The 19,225-nt window shown below is 44.8% G+C and overlaps 1 protein-coding gene, 3 long non-coding RNA genes, 2 other non-coding genes and 1 pseudogene across 13 annotated transcripts; 3 read left to right on the top strand and 4 right to left on the bottom strand.

Moving 5' to 3' along the window:
- Positions 1-17: 17 nt before the first annotated feature.
- Positions 18-7,797, top strand: LOC144995132 (uncharacterized). Of its 5 annotated transcripts, XM_078954576.1 has the most exons (11): positions 18-354; positions 1,420-1,497; positions 3,434-3,522; positions 3,898-4,064; positions 4,151-4,599; positions 4,679-5,006; positions 5,081-5,933; positions 6,035-6,447; positions 6,553-6,811; positions 6,896-7,139; positions 7,224-7,797. In XM_078954576.1, the coding sequence occupies exons 5-7, from the start codon at positions 4,478-4,480 to the stop codon at positions 5,129-5,131; spliced, it is 501 nt and encodes a 166-aa protein (XP_078810702.1). In that variant the 5' UTR covers positions 18-354; positions 1,420-1,497; positions 3,434-3,522; positions 3,898-4,064; positions 4,151-4,477; the 3' UTR covers positions 5,132-5,933; positions 6,035-6,447; positions 6,553-6,811; positions 6,896-7,139; positions 7,224-7,797. The 5 variants fall into 5 exon arrangements, with proteins under 5 accessions (XP_078810702.1, XP_078810700.1, XP_078810703.1 ...); XM_078954574.1 differs by lacking the exons at positions 6,035-6,447; positions 6,553-6,811; positions 6,896-7,139; positions 7,224-7,797 and having other exon boundaries at positions 4,710-5,006; positions 5,081-5,388; XM_078954577.1 differs by lacking the exons at positions 6,035-6,447; positions 6,553-6,811; positions 6,896-7,139; positions 7,224-7,797 and having other exon boundaries at positions 4,697-5,006; positions 5,081-5,275.
- LOC144995703 (U6 spliceosomal RNA) lies at positions 2,370-2,475 on the top strand. The gene has a single exon (XR_013659214.1). It is a non-coding gene; the product is annotated as a U6 spliceosomal RNA (small nuclear RNA).
- A 60-nt stretch (positions 7,798-7,857) lies between the features above and the next one.
- On the bottom strand, positions 7,858-10,764 carry LOC144995142 (uncharacterized). Of its 2 annotated transcripts, none has more exons than XR_013658786.1 (5): positions 10,497-10,764; positions 9,354-9,431; positions 8,854-8,926; positions 8,698-8,778; positions 7,858-8,080 (listed from the first exon to the last, which is right to left on the bottom strand). It is a non-coding gene; the product is annotated as an uncharacterized LOC144995142 (long non-coding RNA). The 2 variants fall into 2 exon arrangements; XR_013658787.1 differs by having other exon boundaries at positions 8,854-9,093; positions 10,497-10,708.
- Positions 8,386-8,448, bottom strand: LOC144995722 (U6 spliceosomal RNA; annotated as a pseudogene).
- Positions 10,765-12,176: 1,412 nt separating the features above from the next.
- LOC144995135 (uncharacterized) lies at positions 12,177-18,138 on the bottom strand. 3 transcript variants are annotated; one of them, XR_013658770.1, is made up of 5 exons: positions 17,757-17,968; positions 16,614-16,691; positions 16,114-16,186; positions 15,958-16,038; positions 12,177-12,437 (listed from the first exon to the last, which is right to left on the bottom strand). It is a non-coding gene; the product is annotated as an uncharacterized LOC144995135 (long non-coding RNA). The 3 variants fall into 3 exon arrangements; XR_013658769.1 differs by lacking the exon at positions 12,177-12,437 and adding an exon at positions 14,101-14,368 and having other exon boundaries at positions 16,114-16,353; positions 17,757-18,138; XR_013658768.1 differs by lacking the exon at positions 12,177-12,437 and adding an exon at positions 14,101-14,368.
- Positions 12,944-14,036, top strand: LOC144995146 (uncharacterized). Its single transcript, XR_013658794.1, has 3 exons — positions 12,944-12,974; positions 13,278-13,454; positions 13,528-14,036. It is a non-coding gene; the product is annotated as an uncharacterized LOC144995146 (long non-coding RNA).
- LOC144995713 (U6 spliceosomal RNA) lies at positions 15,603-15,708 on the bottom strand. The gene has a single exon (XR_013659223.1). It is a non-coding gene; the product is annotated as a U6 spliceosomal RNA (small nuclear RNA).
- Positions 18,139-19,225: the final 1,087 nt, after the last annotated feature.

Raw genomic sequence — 19,225 nt, 5'->3', positions numbered from 1 at the left:
AGATTCACAGACATTCAGTAAAGGTGGAAATCAATGTTTTTACTGTGTTTGTGTTGTCTTTAAAAACCTCATTTTTTTGTTTATTATTTTACTTATTTAAGTAGTGATTTTATAGTGGTGGTGGGGGGGGGGGGTCCATTTATAGATAAACCAAATCCTACTTGTGCTTTCTTTATTGTTTTTTAAATTGCTAAACTTTTTCGAGGGAGATTTTCTTTTTCGGACGTTCCCTGAATGTCTCGGACTAGTCACCTACTGGACTCCAGCGTGAAAGGTTCGGATCAGAACCGCTCTGGGTTCGGCTTTTGTGCTTCCGTGTCCTACTTCTCCCGAACAACCTGAGTCCAAACGACGGTGAGGAGCAGAATTCTGCTTTCTGAGCTTCACACATGCGACAATCATGAGAAGACGAGCAGCTCATGCGTGGCGGTTAAGATCAAAGAAATTGTTCAAAGCTTTTAGGGAAACGAAAGACGACGGCCGCCGTGTTTGCTCAATTAGTTCACTTTCTGGAGTGATTTAAGTCGATATTACGAGATTATAACTACTGCTTTCGTGAGATAACGGAATAGATGTGTTGCTCGTCTTGTCGAAAACACAGTTTAATGATGTGTTATTAGTAGAAAACAAAAACAAATTTAATTGTTGCTAACGTTCAAAGCTCTAATCTAAATAAATGGCGGATTTGAAAGTAGTTTCTGGCCCGCTAATTTCACCAAATTTCCATTCCGTTCCAGTAAATAACGTTAAACTTCTTATTTATTGCTGACTGTGGGTGTTTGTCGTCAATTTCTCTGCATTTGGACGGCCAGAAAGCGCGTAGAAAAGGTCCAGTTATTTGATCATTTGATCACTGTTTTTTTAGGACTACGGCAGTTGTCCTAAAGCGAGGTGATAAGGACACGTCTACAACTTGGGTGACTCCAACACGCTGGTTCACTCTAAGAAAAGCAGTAATAAAGTAATAGTATGGATTTATGTGGAGTTTGTTTGAACAATAGTGAGTACTTGTAATGTTTTAGAGGTTATTTATGTTGACTTACTGAGAAACTGCTATTGTTTGTCTGGGGTGTTTTGGTGTACTTTATTGACGGTCCCCGTCTGCCTCTGTAGCTTCACATCGAAGTAAACTCAGGCTGTGACTCGTTTTCTGCTTCACCACAGACACAAATAAAAAGTTTACACTAGTCAATAGAACTATATCCAACGTCATGTTTGTGGATAAAGTTAGTATGAAAAAAACAAAGCAGACCGGTGACCGGATGTGTCTGTGACACGAACACATTCTCAACTTCTAATTGCAGCTCATCTTATATGTTTGATGAGCAAATGAAGTTATTTGCCTTTATAGTTCTTGAAATACTGGAACAAAATTCCACAGAATAAATATAATGAAGATCCACCGTTTCTTTATTTTAGTTGAATGCAACGCTTCCATGTAATGAATCTCCAGGTGGAGCGGTGAAACAGCGGCACCATGTGGCAGATCTACAGCAGGTATTTTCTGCATTAAACATGACTGTATCTTTGTGTTTAGAAACAGGATTTTTGAAGTAGAATTTTACCTCACAGGTGCTCACAATGTATTTAAAGAATTTCAGAGGCAGCATATTGGAGAAAAAGCAGGAAATGGTCAGAATTTAGTTCAACCAGGAGCCGACAGGCTCTCAACAGGGAAGCAAGCCACTCAGGATCGTCTCCGCACCAATGAAAGTGTATAATCCTGGTCTTTGATGGGTTCTTCTTATTGAATTTAGGTCCATGTGGGTTCTGTCCGTCCTGTTGCTGGAAGCAGAAGCACAGACTCTCGTCTGAGCTGATTTTTCTGCAGCGAGTCGTCGTCGCTCTGGCTTCCTGCTTGAAGACAGCAGCAGAATGACGTCAGTCTGACGCCATCAGACCAGTTTTCTTTTTCTCCACACAGATCCTTGTCCTAAAGAGCGTCTCCACCCCTGTGTGTATAACCATCAGCACACGGGGGTTGGTTGGAGCTGCAGTGGGGGTTGGTAAAGGTCCTCCTGGAGGGGTGTTGACTTGACCTTTTGTTCTGGCGCTTCCGGCAAACCAGTCGTGCTCGTCTGACGTGATAAAACCCCCCTTCTTTTCCCAGAATCCTTGCAAGAAGTCTCTCACAAACTCAGAAAAAATGTAATTTTAATCTGATCAGAAGCATTTAAGTCAAACATTGAATGGAGATGGTGAACCTGAGACGATCCTGTGTCATGGGAGAAACAGAAGATCCTTTTTGGTGTTTTGTCTTCATTGTGGTTCCCCTTTAAAGTCCACTGCGTTCCCTCAGATCACACCTCATGCTTGAGTAGAGTAGCAGAGGGGAGGGTTTAAAAAGCACTCAGAGACTTTGGCTCATTGCACTAGTTCTCTAGTGCATATACTAAAATTGGAACGATACAGAGAAGATTAGCATGGCCCCTGCGCAAGGATGACACGCAAATTCGTGAAGCGTTCCTCATTTTCTCTTTTAAAAAACAATTTCACCCATCTGTGTGTCCTTGTTTTAATAAAAATAGACTTTAATATGACACATCCAGCTAATATTGGACCATTTTTAATAGAGTTCATAGTAAACGTTTCAGGAAAACGCACAGCAGACAAAAGTTTAAATGTAAATAATAAAAAAAACAAAAAACACAAGGCAGTTAAAAGTAGACACATCATTTCATCACATATTTGTGATCTGGTTTGGTATGAAAAATCAATTTATTAAGGTCAAATTATTCTTTCTTTTAAACTGAGGAGCTGAAGGTGTAAATAATTCACTAAAGAAGTCAAACATTAAGAAAAAATAATTGAAAAATTGAATTAAATAAAAAAATAAAATACCATATTTGGTGATTAGTGTGGCTACTCTGCATAAAACGTTTATAAGTGAAAAAAATACCTGTTAGATTTTTCCAAATTTGCATAAAGATGAGAACAAAGGACTTAAATCAGTAAATATTTGTTTGAGTTACATTTATTGTCTTCAAAAACCAGGAAAAGAAGTTTGAATCTAAATGTTCTTAGCCTTAGATTCTGTAGAAAACTTTCATTCTGTGAAAAACTACATTACAGTCATCCTGTACTAATACTGTAGAAGTACTTAGTAGAATCTGCCAAAGTAAAATAACGGGTCAGAATTAACTATTCGTGAGTAAAGAAAAACACTTTTTCACAGTCCATCCCAGAATAATCCAGGTGTTACAGCTGTGAGAACTGCAGGATTTTTTGTTTTTCTGCTGTTGAGCATAAAATCAAAGCAAAGAAAGAGGAGAAATGTTCCAACGTGATTATTCCAAAGCTGATTCCCCTCAGAATCCATCAAACTAACAGGAGAGAAGAAGCTGAACTCTTATTTCTGTGTCCATGCTGAGATGTTGGACTGGTCGGTGTTATTGCTGCAGTTCTAACCTCCATCATGGTTTGTCTTTTTCAGCAGCAGAAATCTGGAAAGACACGGAACGACCAACTGTTGATGAAGAAAGATGCAGATTCCCCCACTGCTCCATCTGGAGGCTGAAGGAGGTCAGTTCAGGAAGAAGAACATCTCTGCAGTTTCTGAAAGACTTCAATCTCTCAATCATCCTATGGAGTCTGTTGTAGATATTGTCTTTAGATCTGCTGTGGTTCTGAAGGCAAAGATCTGAAGTTATATTTTCATATTCACTTCTTCTGTTCTCTAAACTGCATCAAGGAGTTTTTGGAAATCGACTGAGGAGAAGAAATTCCTGAGAATATTGGAAGTGACTAAACAGAGCTTCAATGATTTTTTATTTTCACCAACTTAAAAGCAGCACAGCCATTATTTAATTATTTCAGAGAGTTTAAAAGCACCTCTGAAAAATGTTTATTTAGGAAGTGTCGACTTTTTAAATTCAAAATCTGTTCTTTCTGTTTCAGCCTCACAAGTACCGGCTCCTCCTTTGGTTCCCGATGCTCCACCTCCTTCCTCTGTCGATGCCGTCTCTGCTGGGCTGAGCGGCCAACCGGATACGGTTCTCCCTTTAGCTGGGCTTGAGGAACAGCCAGCTCCAGTTGTTCTCCCTCCATCTGCCGGCGATGCAGAGGTGATGTGACCTTAGCTGCAGCTTTTTGTGTCTCTGTGTCACTAACAGCAGTCATACCTTAAAGCTGCTTCATCTCGTCTCTTCAGCTGCTGCCTGAGTCCTGGCGGGCAGCTCTCACTGTGGAGCAGCAGCAGTGGATCGGGCGGGTGTTGTTCACCAGGGACAGCTCGGGGAGGTCCAAGCTCATCACTGAGCTGAATCTGTGGTGGAACCCTCCCCAACCCCGCCCAATCTACCACCAACCTCCTACGTCCCCTGACCTGTTCTTCACATGTCGGCTGTTCCTGTGGATGCCCCACAAGATCTGGGGTCTTCAGCTGACATGTCCCCAGCCTTTGTGTGGCGGGTCACTGACGAAGGCTGAGCTGTACAGGACCATCCGGAGGGTCCTGGACATCGATGGCTGGTAACTCATGGCCACGGAGTACCTGGAGTGCCGTCGGTGTAAGAAGAAGGTTGGGGGGTGGTCACAGGGGATCATAAGGCAGCTGGCTCCCACCTACAGCTGCCAGTTTCCCGCTGTTCTCGCGTACAAGTAAGAGGCAACATTGCCTCACGTGTTAGTTTGTGTGTAAAACTTTGTCTACATGTTGGCATCTTGTGAATTGATCCAGGCTGTCCTGTGACCAAAGGGTGTTTGCACAGCTCAGGTCTCACACGTTGGGCAACAGTGCCAACCGGCTGTACAACACCCTGCGGGAGCAGCACTCAGACTCCTGGATCATGCGGAGAGCGACCCACTACCTTGGCGTCTGCAAGCAGTTCCTGGCCTTGAACATTGTGGGGGGGCAGTTTCAACCACCTCCACCTATGCCCCCTCTTCCATCACCCGTCTGGCTGCTGACGGTGTACGGCTACGTCGTCCTGACGCAGCTGGACGAGTACAAGCCCAGGATCACGTCTACCTTTGGATCCATCTTAAAAATGGATTCCCCCAAGAAGGTTTGGGAATGTTTTCTCCTGTGGATTCTCAAACAGAAGTTTGAGTCTATTCTGAAAAAAACATCTCTGTTCAGGTGACGAAGAAGCTCGCAGGACTCGGCCGCCTTGGTTACCAACATTGGTAATGAGCACGGTCAGGTCCTCATGAGCGTCCTCACCTGATCTGAGGGCTCTGAGGGTCTGTCCAGGATGGCGACCGGGCTTATGAGGCGGTATGGACTCGCCAAGGTTCCTCCCCCAGCTCATTTATGTGGACCGCGACTGTTGCAGCAGAGACGGCGTGTCCAAGACATCTGCCTTGTTTTGGGTACCAACTCAGATTCACTATGTTTGCACTACTGCTGACACAGTTCAGTCCTAAAGGTCTCTCAACGTTTGTCTTGTAGGAGTGGGGGCAGCTGCCTGGTGGTTCGACTTGACATTTGGTACCTGATGCGCCGCTTTGCCTCAGGTGTCACCACTGAGAGCCACCAGCTCCATCCCACCTTCATGAGGCAGCTGTCTCACTGCATCTTCCAGGTGGACCCTGGAGGAGCCCGCCGTCTGACTCAGGCTAAGCGGTCCGAGCTGGAGGGGAAGCACGGAATGATCCAGAGGGTTTCCAAGGAGGAGTGGAGGCTCCACTGTCGTCGCCGGACACGTGGAGCTGAGGAGACAGCACTCCTCATCTAAAACCTTCTGGACACCTTCAGTGGCCCGGCAGGACGCGACACCCTGGACATCCCGTTGCTGGATGCTCTCCACATTGAGGAGATCTGGAGCACCCAGAGGCGGCACCTTAGCTGCATCCAGGACTGGCCGGGGGTGCAGCTCTACACCGAGACTGGCAGGCTACCAAGGACGGGGTCAGCCTGCCAGTTTATTGCTGTGCTAGAGGCTCCACCTCTCTGGAGTCCTTCCACCTCCACCTCCAGCCGTTTATCCCAGGTAACTGCAGATGCCGATCAGTTTGACGGGGTAAATGTGGAACCTTAGACATTATTAGCAATTTCTAAACTTAACCGCTGATGTTTACACGGTTCCCTCAGGGATGTCTGTTAGCTCTAAATACTTCCAGGCGTTCCTGATAGATGGACTGGTGAGGTGGAACGAGGACAGAGCAGCAGCTGCTGCACCTCCGGCTGCAGCTGAGGAACATCTGTCGCCTCTCCACTCCTACAGTGGCCACCTCAAGCACGCCCTAACCAGAAGAGCCAAAGGGTGCTTGGCCTTCAGATGACCCTGACGCTCCGGACGAGGCTGCTGCTGTCACTGCTCTCCAAGAGGAGGATGAGGGCATCGAGGAGGATGAAGACGCCACCATCTCCTGGCCAGTCACCATCTCCTCTGACACAGCAGCCCGGTCAGGTGGCCCAGCTGGCACCAGCAGGTGTGGGAGCCATCCAGTCCCCCCCACCACCACTGAAGAGGATGTCCGTCCCGGTACCTCGCAGACTCTGAGGTAAAATCTACAATCTGAGTCCTCTATCAAACATGTAAAGTTGTGTATTTTTAGTAGATTTTCTGTGCTTTGCATTTGCCAACTGTCCATTTGCTTCTGTCTCAGGAAGAGGTCCAGGGTCCTGATGGTCAGCCAGGATACCAGTATGTCCTGAAGCTGGCCAAGGTCCTGGTGGAGATCAGGAGTCTGCCTGCAATCTCCAACAGCAGGGTGGACAGAATCATTACACTCTGGAAACGCCTGCCAGACTGTGACAAACAGCGGGTCGTCTACCCTGCAGGCCCCGGGACAGACAGCCTAAAGGGCGCTTCAAGGCCGCGAAGGGGAAGAACTCTTCCTGTCCTGGGAAAGAGAATCTCCAACGGTACGATTGGTTTCTAGAAGTCTTAGTTTACTTTGAAATCTACTCCCTTTTTTTCATGCTGTCATTTCTTCCACATGACTCCAGCGGCTTTCTGGGACTGAACTCTGGTCCTGCAAACTGATGCCAGCCGCCTGGTGGAGGCCATTTGCAGCCAGCTCTGCCGCCTCCACCCGTCAGCTACCAGAACCAGGGGGGTTCTGAAGACCCATTGGTCCCTGGTCTTTGGGGACTATGTGGCCATCAGGGAGGCCGTTCTGGGGAGCCCCAGGCTGATGGCTGAGACTGGACTTCAGCTGTTTCAGCTGAACCAGAGGACCCTGTCACAGTGGTGAGAGCTCCAACTTCTGCAGTCTGGTGCATCTTTTCCAACTATCCCGGCATCCCGGTACCAGCGCCTCTTTGTCTTTTCCAGGTTCTCCTGCCGGCAAAAAAGTGGGAGAGGGCTGTGCTGGAGCAGGAAGCTGGACTTCCTGCTGCTCCAGCCGTTTCCCTGCAGCCTCTCCCTGCAGCTAAAGGGCGGTCCTCGCTTCAGGTGGGACAGGGACAGCCTTACAACTACAAGCTGCCAGAGGAGGAGAACATTCCTCTGCCAGCAACACCATCAGGGGCTGAACCACAGCTTGACCCTGAAGCTCCTCCTCCTCCATCATCACCTCCTCCTCCTCCTCCTGAGCGTGTGCCCAGGACCACCGCCTTCAGAAGGAGGAAAGCGGAGGAAGCAGCAGCAGCAGCAGCTCCGGGAAAAGGCCTTCCAACCAAAGTCCGCCGACAGGTTGTGTAGTACACCTGCAGAAAGTGTGGCCAGCCGAAAAGACTTGACACAGGCCACACACGGATTGGTGGGGTGTCTCACTGCGCAACCGTCGGCGGGAAAAGTGTGAAGGAATGAAGGGAAGAAATGAAGAGGAAGGAACACTAAAGACCTTTTAAAATATATTTAGTTTTTCTAAATTTGTTAAGTGAAAAATAAATATTTTTGTTGCAAAGCTTGTGTTCTATTCTTTTATTTAAACGGGTAGTAATTTGGGTAAAAATGAGTTTCCATGAAGGTTTGTCACAACATAGTTTATTGAAACAGAACAGGATGGATTCTCAGATGGACCCCAGCCTCTTCCTGCAACTAAAGGGATCTCCTTGCTTGGTTGGGGTGGGACAGGGACAGCCCTTAGACAACAAGATGCCAGATGAGAAGATGCCTTCTCTCAAAAAACTTTGTCTGCTTTTTCAAAGAATGCATCCCTTCAGACAGCTCCAGGTTGATGAATAAATCTGAAAAAAGAAGCACACAACAACACAAATTGATCACACATGACTTTGAGGCTCTGATTCTGTCTTTGCTCAGACAAAGCAGGTCAATTTAACATCTGTCCCATCATGTGTCCCTTTAATACTCACAATAAAACTTTTGTTCCCACTGACATTTTATTTTTTTGTTGTGTTTGCCCAAGGCGGGGCTCGAACTCACGACCTTGTGCACGGCAGCAAGAGGCCCCCCCTCCGCCCCTGTTCCCCCAAGAAAAACCCCCTTCCCCCCTCTTCCCCCGACAGAGAAGAATGGGCAACATCCTCCCCTAAGGGGCCATGCTAATCTTCTCTGTATCGTTCCAATTTTAGTAGATGCACTAGAGAACTAGTGCAAGGAGCTCCTCTCTGTCACTTCTTTTTCAACCGCTCTTTCCTTTGCTCTTTACATCCCACAGGTGTGTCCTGACACAACGCTGTGGACTTTATAGGAGGCCACAATCAATAGAAACTCTGGAAAGACAAAATCTTTTGGATGTCATGAAACCACATCTTTTCAGATACAACTTTTCCATTCAATCTTTCACTACATTTGGGTCTGAAATGCTTCATTTATGTTTTTGTTTGTTTGTTTGTTTGTTTACCTCATTGTTCTTCAGAGGCATGCTGGGAGAGAGACGGGGGCTGTGTGATGTCAAACCAGCGTGACTGGATTGCTGGAAACACTGAAACAAAAAGCAGAGCCATTACCCCTCCTCTCCAACCCCAGATGGAGGATCTGTGAACCTTTAACAACCCACCAGCAGCTCCAACCAACCCCCGTGTGCTGATGGTTATACACACAGGGGTGGAGACGCTCTTTAGGACAAGGATCTGTGTGGAGAAAAAGAAAACTGGTCTGATGGCGTCAGACTGACGTCATTCTGCTGCTGTCTTCAAGCAGGAAGCCAGAGCGACGACGACTCGCTGCAGAAAAATCAGCTCAGACGAGAGTCTGTGCTTCTGCTTCCAGCAACAGGACGGACAGAACCCACATGGACCTAAATTCAATAAGAAGAACCCATCAAAGACCAGGATTATACACTTTCATTGGTGCGGAGACGATCCTGAGTGGCTTGCTTCCCTGTTGAGAGCCTGTCGGCTCCTGGTTGAACTAAATTCTGACCATTTCCTGCTTTTTCTCCAATATGCTGCCTCTGAAATTCTTTAAATACATTGTGAGCACCTGTGAGGTAAAATTCTACTTCAAAAATCCTGTTTCTAAACACAAAGATCCAGTCATGTTTAATGCAGAAAATACCTGCTGTAGATCTGCCACATGGTGCCGCTGTTTCACCGCTCCACCTGGAGATTCATTACATGGAAGCGTTGCATTCAACTAAAATAAAGAAACGGTGGATCTTCATTATATTTATTCTGTGGAATTTTGTTCCAGTATTTCAAGAACTATAAAGGCAAATAACTTCATTTGCTCATCAAACATATAAGATGAGCTGCAATTAGAAGTTGAGAATGTGTTCGTGTCACAGACACATCCGGTCACCGGTCTGCTTTGTTTTTTTCATACTAACTTTATCCACAAACATGACGTTGGATATAGTTCTATTGACTAGTGTAAACTTTTTATTTGTGTCTGTGGTGAAGCAGAAAACGAGTCACAGCCTGAGTTAACTTCGATGTGAAGCTACAGAGGCAGACGGGGACCGTCAATAAAGTACACCAAAACACCCCAGACAAACAATAGCAGTTTCTCAGTAAGTCAACATAAATAACCTCTAAAACATTACAAGTACTCACTATTGTTCAAACAAACTCCACATAAATCCATACTATTACTTTATTACTGCTTTTCTTAGAGTGAACCAGCGTGTTGGAGTCACCCAAGTTGTAGACGTGTCCTTATCACCTCGCTTTAGGACAACTGCCGTAGTCCTAAAAAAACAGTGATCAAATGATCAAATAACTGGACCTTTTCTACGCGCTTTCTGGCCGTCCAAATGCAGAGAAATTGACGACAAACACCCACAGTCAGCAATAAATAAGAAGTTTAACGTTATTTACTGGAACGGAATGGAAATTTGGTGAAATTAGCGGGCCAGAAACTACTTTCAAATCCGCCATTTATTTAGATTAGAGCTTTGAACGTTAGCAACAATTAAATTTGTTTTTGTTTTCTACTAATAACACATCATTAAACTGTGTTTTCGACAAGACGAGCAACACATCTATTCCGTTATCTCACGAAAGCAGTAGTTATAATCTCGTAATATCGACTTAAATCACTCCAGAAAGTGAACTAATTGAGCAAACACGGCGGCCGTCGTCTTTCGTTTCCCTAAAAGCTTTGAACAATTTCTTTGATCTTAACCGCCACGCATGAGCTGCTCGTCTTCTCATGATTGTCGCATGTGTGAAGCTCAGAAAGCAGAATTCTGCTCCTCACCGTCGTTTGGACTCAGGTTGTTCGGGAGAAGTAGGACACGGAAGCACAAAAGCCGAACCCAGAGCGGTTCTGATCCGAACCTTTCACGCTGGAGTCCAGTAGGTGACTAGTCCGAGACATTCAGGGAACGTCCGAAAAAGAAAATCTCCCTCGAAAAAGTTTAGCAATTTAAAAAACAATAAAGAAAGCACAAGTAGGATTTGGTTTATCTATAAATGGAGACCCCCCCCACCACCACCACCACTATAAAATCATTACTTAAATAAGTAAGATAATAAACAAAAAAATGAGGTTTTTAAAGACAACACAAACACAGTAAAAACATTGATTTCCACCTTTACTGAATGTCTGTGAATCTATCAAGCTTCTGCTTTGTGTTCAACCTTTGAACCTGATTGATGAACTCTTTCTTTGCTTCAGAACCATCATGTTGTGGATTAGCTTTCAAAGTACAGCGTCTGTTAAAAATCTGTTCTATTTTTATTGATTCTCAAAGTTAGAATCTTGAACAGTTCTTCTTCCTCACATCCTGCACTTTAAAATGTGTCAATAAGCTACATTTAGTGTCAAACCTACATAAAATGTTGATTTTGCACAAATCGTTACAGCTTCAAGAAAAACTGCAGAACACGAAATGTCTGTGAAATTGTATCTATTTTTCAATCCAATAAACTTTTATCACCTTTCAGTCTTTTGTTTCCTATTCTTCCTCCACACGTTTCCTACTGACAGCTGCACATTATAGGAGACACCAGCATTGCATGTGTGGCCACACCTTCTGATGGAAAATGTGTCCATGATGGAGGCCCTCTCTAAAATACAGAAGCTGCTGCTTCGGCTTTCTTCCTCTTCTGATGATGAGGATGATAGCAGGAGCAGCTTCTCTGACTTCAGTATCTTCTAGTCGCAGTGTTGTCCCACCTGAACAGAAGACAGTCCTTTAGTCCTGTATGGACTCTCCAAGGTCCTCCCCCCAGCTCATCTACGTGGATCACGACTGCTGCTGCAGCAGAGACGGCGTGTCCAAGACATCTGCCTTGTTTTGGGTACCAACTCAGATTCACTATGTTTGCACTACTGCTGACACAGTTCAGTCCTAAAGGTCTCTCAACGTTTGTCTTGTAGGAGTGGGGGCAGCTGCCTGGTGGTTCGACTTGACATTTGGTACCTGATGCGCCGCTTTGCCTCAGGTGTGACCACTGAGAGCCACCAGCTCCATCCCACCTTCATGAGGCAGCTGTCTCACTGCATCTTCCAGGTGGACCCCGGAGGAGCCCGCCGTCTGACTCAGGCTAAGCGGTCCCAGCTGGAGGGGGAGCACGGGATGGAAGGGGACAGAAGGAGGAAAGCGGTAGAAGCAGAAGCACCAGAGGAAGGCCTTCCACTAGCCACAAAAGTCCGCCGACAGGTTGTGCAGTACACCTGCAGAAAGTGTGGCCAGCCCAAAAGGCTAGACACTGGCCACACACGCATGTCTGGGCTGTCGTACTGCGCAACTGTCGGCGGGAAAAGTGTGGAGGAGCGGAGGGAACAGATGAAATGGGAACAGGAACAATGAAGACCTTCAAAAATATATCTATATTTTTTTATTTCACACATAAATATTTTTTGTTGCAAAGCTTGTGTTATTTAGTTTTATTAAACAGGTAGTACTTTGGCTAAAAATGAGTTTCCATGAAGGTTTGTCACAACATAGTTTATTGAAACAGAACAGGATGTGAAGAAGAACTCTAACTTGTAATTTATGGAATGAATAAACATAAAACTTTGCAATAAATCTAGACAGATGAGCTGCATTTCCAAACTATAAATGATGTTTCTTTAGCAAAACACCAGCAGAGATGAAAACATCTGATTAACACTAAAAAAAAGAGTCTTCCTGAGGAATTGTAGCTCCATCTTCTCTCATCCCTTCAGGCAGCTTCAGGTTGCTGAATAAATCTGAAAAAGAAGCACAAAACAACACAAATTGTTCACACAGAACAACACAAACTGTTCACACAAAGGCTTCACATCACTTTGAGGCTCTGATTGTGTCTTAGGCCAGACAAGGCAGCTCAATCCAACACCTGTCACCCTCAGAGTTACATCACGTGTCCCTTTAATTCACACTTTTTCACCACTGAAATCATTTCAGACAACTTTGTGATAATTTTACACATGTTTCTGTAAATTGACACAATTGTAATGTCTTTTGTTGTGATTGCCCAAGGCGGGGCTCGAACTCACGAGCTCGTGCACGGCAGCAAGAGGCCCGTCTTCTCCCCTCTTCCCCCCACAGAGAAGAATGAGCAACATCCGCCGCGCCCACTTTTCTCTGTTCCGATTGTTCCAATTTCTCAACCAATCAGATGGCAGCATTTGTTCCAATTTCAAGTATCAAACTTTGGGCGTCCAATCAGAGAGCCGGATTTGTTCCAATTTCTCGATCCCGCCCCCCGGCTTTTACTGTCATGCCTGCCGTCTTCCTGGTTGGACGTAAGTGCTGTTTTTCCTTTGATTTAACGAGAGCTCGACGGGTTGAAGTGCTGAAATGATATTGATGTGTTGTGGAAAAGTTTCTTCCCTTTTCTGTGGCGTGTTTTTGGTAAAAGATGCTCTAATAGATTGTAAAACTGTGCCTTTCTGTTTTGTTTTCTCTCTTTCTGGACCCTTAATTGTATGTGGTTCACATTCTGGGTAAGTTATGTCAACATATGCCGATGCACGGATTATAAAACGATTATAAGGCTGCAAATAAGATTCTAGGGCTCATTTCACGACTTTTAAAGGTTTATAAAGGAAGAATGGTGGACCTGCAATGATGCTTTCCTCTGGAAGGACTTTTTAGACCCACAAGGAGGAAGAACTCTTCCTTTCCTGGGAAGGAGAGTCTCCCACAGTTCTGTGGAACCCCAGGCTGATGGCTCAGACTGGACTTCAGCTGTTTCTGCTGAACCAGAGGACCCTGTCACAGTGGTGAGAGCTCCAACTTCTGCAGTCTGTATCTTGTATCTGTTCCTAAAATCCCAGCACCTCTCTGTGTCTCCAGGTTCTCCAGTCGGCAAAAAAATGGGAGAGGGCTGTGCAGGAGCAGGAAGCTGGAGTCCTTCCTGCTGCTGCCGCTGCTGTTTCCCTGCAGCTAAAGGGCTGTCATTGGTTCAGGTGGGACAGCCCTACGACGACAAGATGCCAGAGGAGAAGACGCCTCTGCAGCAACACGTTCCAATGATGAATCCTAGCCGCCCCTGAGGCTCCACCACCATCACCTCCTCCTCCTCCTGAGCGTGTGCCCAGGACCACCGCCTTCAGGAGGAGGAAAGTGTTGGAGGCAGCAGCTGCAGCACCAGAGCAAGACCTTCCAGCAGGGACAGAAGTCCGCCGACAGGTTGTGCAGACCACCTGCAGAAACGGATTTCTGGGACGCCTAACTGCGCAGCTGCAGACGGGAAGAGTGTGGAGGAATGGAGGGAAGAAATGAAAAGATCCAAGGACCATTTAAGACTATTGAAAAACCTATTTTACATGTTATGGATTGAAAAATAAATCAAATGTTGGTAAGGTTGTGTTCTGTTCTTTCATTTGAACAGGTAGGGATTTGGCTAAAAATGAGTTTCCATGAAGGTTTGTCACAACATGGTTTATTGAAACAGAACAGGATGTGAAGAAGAACTCTACAGAAGTCATTCTAACTTATGGAATGAATAAACATAAAACTTTGCAATAAATCTAGACAGATGAGCTGCATTTCCAAACTAGAAATGATGTTTTTTTTTAGCAAAACACCAGCAGAGATGAAAACATCTGATTAACACTAAAAAAAGAGTCTTCCTGAGGAATTGTAGCTCCATCTTCTCTCGTCCCTTCAGGCAGCTTCAGGTTGCTGAATAAATCTGAAAAAGAAGCACAAAACAACACAAACTGTTCACACAGAACAACACAAACTGTTCACACAAAGGCTTCACATCACTTTGAGGCTCTGATTGTGTCTTAGGTCAGACAAGGCAGCTCAGTCCAACACCTGTCACCCTCAGAGTTACATCACGTGTCCCTTTAATTCACACAATGACACTTTTTCACCACTGAAATCATTTCAGACAACTTTGTGATTATTTTACAGAGACGAGTTTTTCCAAAATTGTTCTTTTTCCATTAGGTGAAATTACTGTTGCAAATCCAAATAGCGCAATTTCATAGTCAGCGGAAACGCCGCTGTTAATGATGTTGCCCTTTGACCTCGGGAAGAAACCGCCATCTTGAATTTTCAAAAAAAGCACTTTAGGACCAAAATTTGCTCCAGTACCGAATTTGACAATTTTTTAGCGATCGTCTCGTAACTTCTTGGGCATCATTGTCAAGCTACTGTGGAAAAAATGTCACAATTACAAGTTGAAGATTTGGACCTGGTGTCCGCGTGGCGAGCCAGCAAATGTGGCGCACTGTTATACCTCTTATGTTTTTCAATGGAATGCTGTGAAATTTGAATGCATGCATCCATGGCTGGAACTGAACATAATGAAGAACACTGGATATGGCCATATAAGGAATGTGGGCGCGGTTAGCAAAAAACATCTGTTGCTAAGGACATCCAAAAGTTTACTTTTTCTGATCCGTCTGAAACTGACATTGTTCTGTTCGTTATTCCCTGGCAACCAAAACATAAAATGGTTGCTATGGAGATAAAATCAACAGAAAGCCGCCATTTAAAAAAAGAAAATGTGGATAGTCTATCGACTTATGATATGTAGCTCTTACTAATGGAGCAATGTGTTTTAGTGAGTGAGTTGATGATGCTGATCGCAATGCTAGCACTTTTAGCCACATCAGCATAACTCCCATAGTTAGCATGGTTAGTATATGCATTTTTTGGGCGGTGAGGGCGGCTGAGCTGCATGGAGGTGGGCAGCGATAGCGGAGGTGGTGCGTAGAAGCGGGTAGCGCCTACTGGCTATACAATGCCGCTTGCGGCTTTAATTTACATCTACAATTTTGTCTGCTGTGAGTTTTCCTGAAACTTTTACTATGAACTCTATTAAAATTTGTCTGATATTAGCTTGATGTGTCACATTAAGGGCTATGTTTATTAAAACAAGGACACACAGATGGGTGAAATTGTTTTTTAAAAGAGAAAATGAGGAACGCTTCACGAATTTGCGTGTCATCCTTGCGCAGGGGCCATGCTAATCTTCTCTGTATCGTTCCAATTTTAGTAGATGCACTAGAGACCTAGTGCAAGGAGCTCCTCTCTGTCACTTCTTTTTCAACCGCTCTTTCCTTTGCTCTTTACATCCCACAGGTGTGTCCTGACACAACGCTGTGGACTTTATAGGAGGCCACAATCAATAGAAACTCTGGAAAGACAAAATCTTTTGGATGTCATGAAACCACATCTTTTCAGATACAACTTTTCCATTCAATCTTTCACTACATTTGGGTCTGAAATGCTTCATTTATGTTTTTGTTTGTTTGTTTGTTTGTTTACCTCATTGTTCTTCAGAGGCATGCTGGGAGAGAGACGGGGGCTGTGTGATGTCAAACCAGCGTGACTGGATTGCTGGAAACACTGAAACAAAAAGCAGAGTCATTACCCCTCCTCTCCAACCCCAGATGGAGGATCTGTGAACCTTTAACAACCCACCAGCAGCTCCAACCAACCCCCGTGTGCTGATGGTTATACACACAGGGGTGGAGACGCTCTTTAGGACAAGGATCTGTGTGGAGAAAAAGAAAACTGGTCTGATGGCGTCAGACTGACGTCATTCTGCTGCTGTCTTCAAGCAGGAAGCCAGAGCGACGACGACTCGCTGCAGAAAAATCAGCTCAGACGAGAGTCTGTGCTTCTGCTTCCAGCAACAGGACGGACAGAACCCACATGGACCTAAATTCAATAAGAAGAACCCATCAAAGACCAGGATTATACACTTTCATTGGTGCGGAGACGATCCTGAGTGGCTTGCTTCCCTGTTGAGAGCCTGTCGGCTCCTGATTGAACTAAATTCTGACCATTTCCTGCTTTTTCTCCAATATGCTGCCTCTGAAATTCTTTAAATACATTGTGAGCACCTGTGAGGTAAAATTCTACTTCAAAAATCCTGTTTCTAAACACAAAGATCCAGTCATGTTTAATGCAGAAAATACCTGCTGTAGATCTGCCACATGGTGCCGCTGTTTCACCGCTCCACCTGGAGATTCATTACATGGAAGCGTTGCATTCAACTAAAATAAAGAAACGGTGGATCTTCATTATATTTATTCTGTGGAATTTTGTTCCAGTATTTCAAGAACTATAAAGGCAAATAACTTCATTTGCTCATCAAACATATAAGATGAGCTGCAATTAGAAGTTGAGAATGTGTTCGTGTCACAGACACATCCGGTCACCGGTCTGCTTTGTTTTTTTCATACTAACTTTATCCACAAACATGACGTTGGATATAGTTCTATTGACTAGTGTAAACTTTTTATTTGTGTCTGTGGTGAAGCAGAAAACGAGTCACAGCCTGAGTTTACTTCGATGTGAAGCTACAGAGGCAGACGGGGACCGTCAATAAAGTACACCAAAACACCCCAGACAAACAATAGCAGTTTCTCAGTAAGTCAACATAAATAACCTCTAAAACATTACAAGTACTCACTATTGTTCAAACAAACTCCACATAAATCCATACTATTACTTTATTACTGCTTTTCTTAGAGTGAACCAGCGTGTTGGAGTCACCCAAGTTGTAGACGTGTCCTTATCACCTCGCTTTAGGACAACTGCCGTAGTCCTAAAAAAACAGTGATCAAATGATCAAATAACTGGACCTTTTCTACGCGCTTTCTGGCCGTCCAAATGCAGAGAAATTGACGACAAACACCCACAGTCAGCAATAAATAAGAAGTTTAACGTTATTTACTGGAACGGAATGGAAATTTGGTGAAATTAGCGGGCCAGAAACTACTTTCAAATCCGCCATTTATTTAGATTAGAGCTTTGAACGTTAGCAACAATTAAATTTGTTTTTGTTTTCTACTAATAACACATCATTAAACTGTGTTTTCGACAAGACGAGCAACACATCTATTCCGTTATCTCACGAAAGCAGTAGTTATAATCTCGTAATATCGACTTAAATCACTCCAGAAAGTGAACTAATTGAGCAAACACGGCGGCCGTCGTCTTTCGTTTCCCTAAAAGCTTTGAACAATTTCTTTGATCTTAACCGCCACGCATGAGCTGCTCGTCTTCTCATGATTGTCGCATGTGTGAAGCTCAGAAAGCAGAATTCTGCTCCTCACCGTCGTTTGGACTCAGGTTGTTCGGGAGAAGTAGGACACGGAAGCACAAAAGCCGAACCCAGAGCGGTTCTGATCCGAACCTTTCACGCTGGAGTCCAGTAGGTGACTAGTCCGAGACATTCAGGGAACGTCCGAAAAAGAAAATCTCCCTCGAAAAAGTTTAGCAATTTAAAAAACAATAAAGAAAGCACAAGTAGGATTTGGTTTATCTATAAATGGAGACCCCCCCCCCCCCCACCACCACCACTATAAAATCTTACTTAAATAAGTAAGATAATAAACAAAAAAATGAGGTTTTTAAAGACAACACAAACACAGTAAAAACATTGATTTCCACCTTTACTGAATGTCTGTGAATCTATCAAGCTTCTGCTTTGTGTTCAACCTTTGAACCTGATTGATGAACTCTTTCTTTGCTTCAGAACCATCATGTTGTGGATTAGCTTTCAAAGTACAGCGTCTGTTAAAAATCTGTTCTATTTTTATTGATTCTCAAAGTTAGAATCTTGAACAGTTCTTCTTCCTCACATCCTGCACTTTAAAATGTGTCAATAAGCTACATTTAGTGTCAAACCTACATAAAATGTTGATTTTGCACAAATCGTTACAGCTTCAAGAAAAACTGCAGAACACGAAATGTCTGTGAAATTGTATCTATTTTTCAATCCAATAAACTTTTATCACCTTTCAGTCTTTTGTTTCCTATTCTTCCTCCACACGTTTCCTACTGACAGCTGCACATTATAGGAGACACCAGCATTGCATGTGTGGCCACACCTTCTGATGGAAAATGTGTCCATGATGGAGGCCCTCTCTAAAATACAGAAGCTGCTGCTTCGGCTTTCTTCCTCTTCTGATGATGAGGATGATAGCAGGAGCAGCTTCTCTGACTTCAGTATCTTCTAGTCGCAGTGTTGTCCCACCTGAACAGAAGACAGTCCTTTAGTCCTGTATGGACTCTCCAAGGTCCTCCCCCCAGCTCATCTACGTGGATCACGACTGCTGCTGCAGCAGAGACGGCGTGTCCAAGACATCTGCCTTGTTTTGGGTACCAACTCAGATTCACTATGTTTGCACTACTGCTGACACAGTTCAGTCCTAAAGGTCTCTCAACGTTTGTCTTGTAGGAGTGGGGGCAGCTGCCTGGTGGTTCGACTTGACATTTGGTACCTGATGCGCCGCTTTGCCTCAGGTGTGACCACTGAGAGCCACCAGCTCCATCCCACCTTCATGAGGCAGCTGTCTCACTGCATCTTCCAGGTGGACCCCGGAGGAGCCCGCCGTCTGACTCAGGCTAAGCGGTCCCAGCTGGAGGGGGAGCACGGGATGGAAGGGGACAGAAGGAGGAAAGCGGTAGAAGCAGAAGCACCAGAGGAAGGCCTTCCACTAGCCACAAAAGTCCGCCGACAGGTTGTGCAGTACACCTGCAGAAAGTGTGGCCAGCCCAAAAGGCTAGACACTGGCCACAC

Source organism: Oryzias latipes, chromosome 11 (assembly GCF_053564925.1).
Source record: "Oryzias latipes strain Hd-rR chromosome 11, Olatipes_Hd-rR_3.1".
NCBI lineage: Eukaryota > Metazoa > Chordata > Actinopteri > Beloniformes > Adrianichthyidae > Oryzias > Oryzias latipes.
Note: the sequence above shows the minus strand (reverse complement) of the source record. Positions and strands in the feature narration are given on the sequence as shown.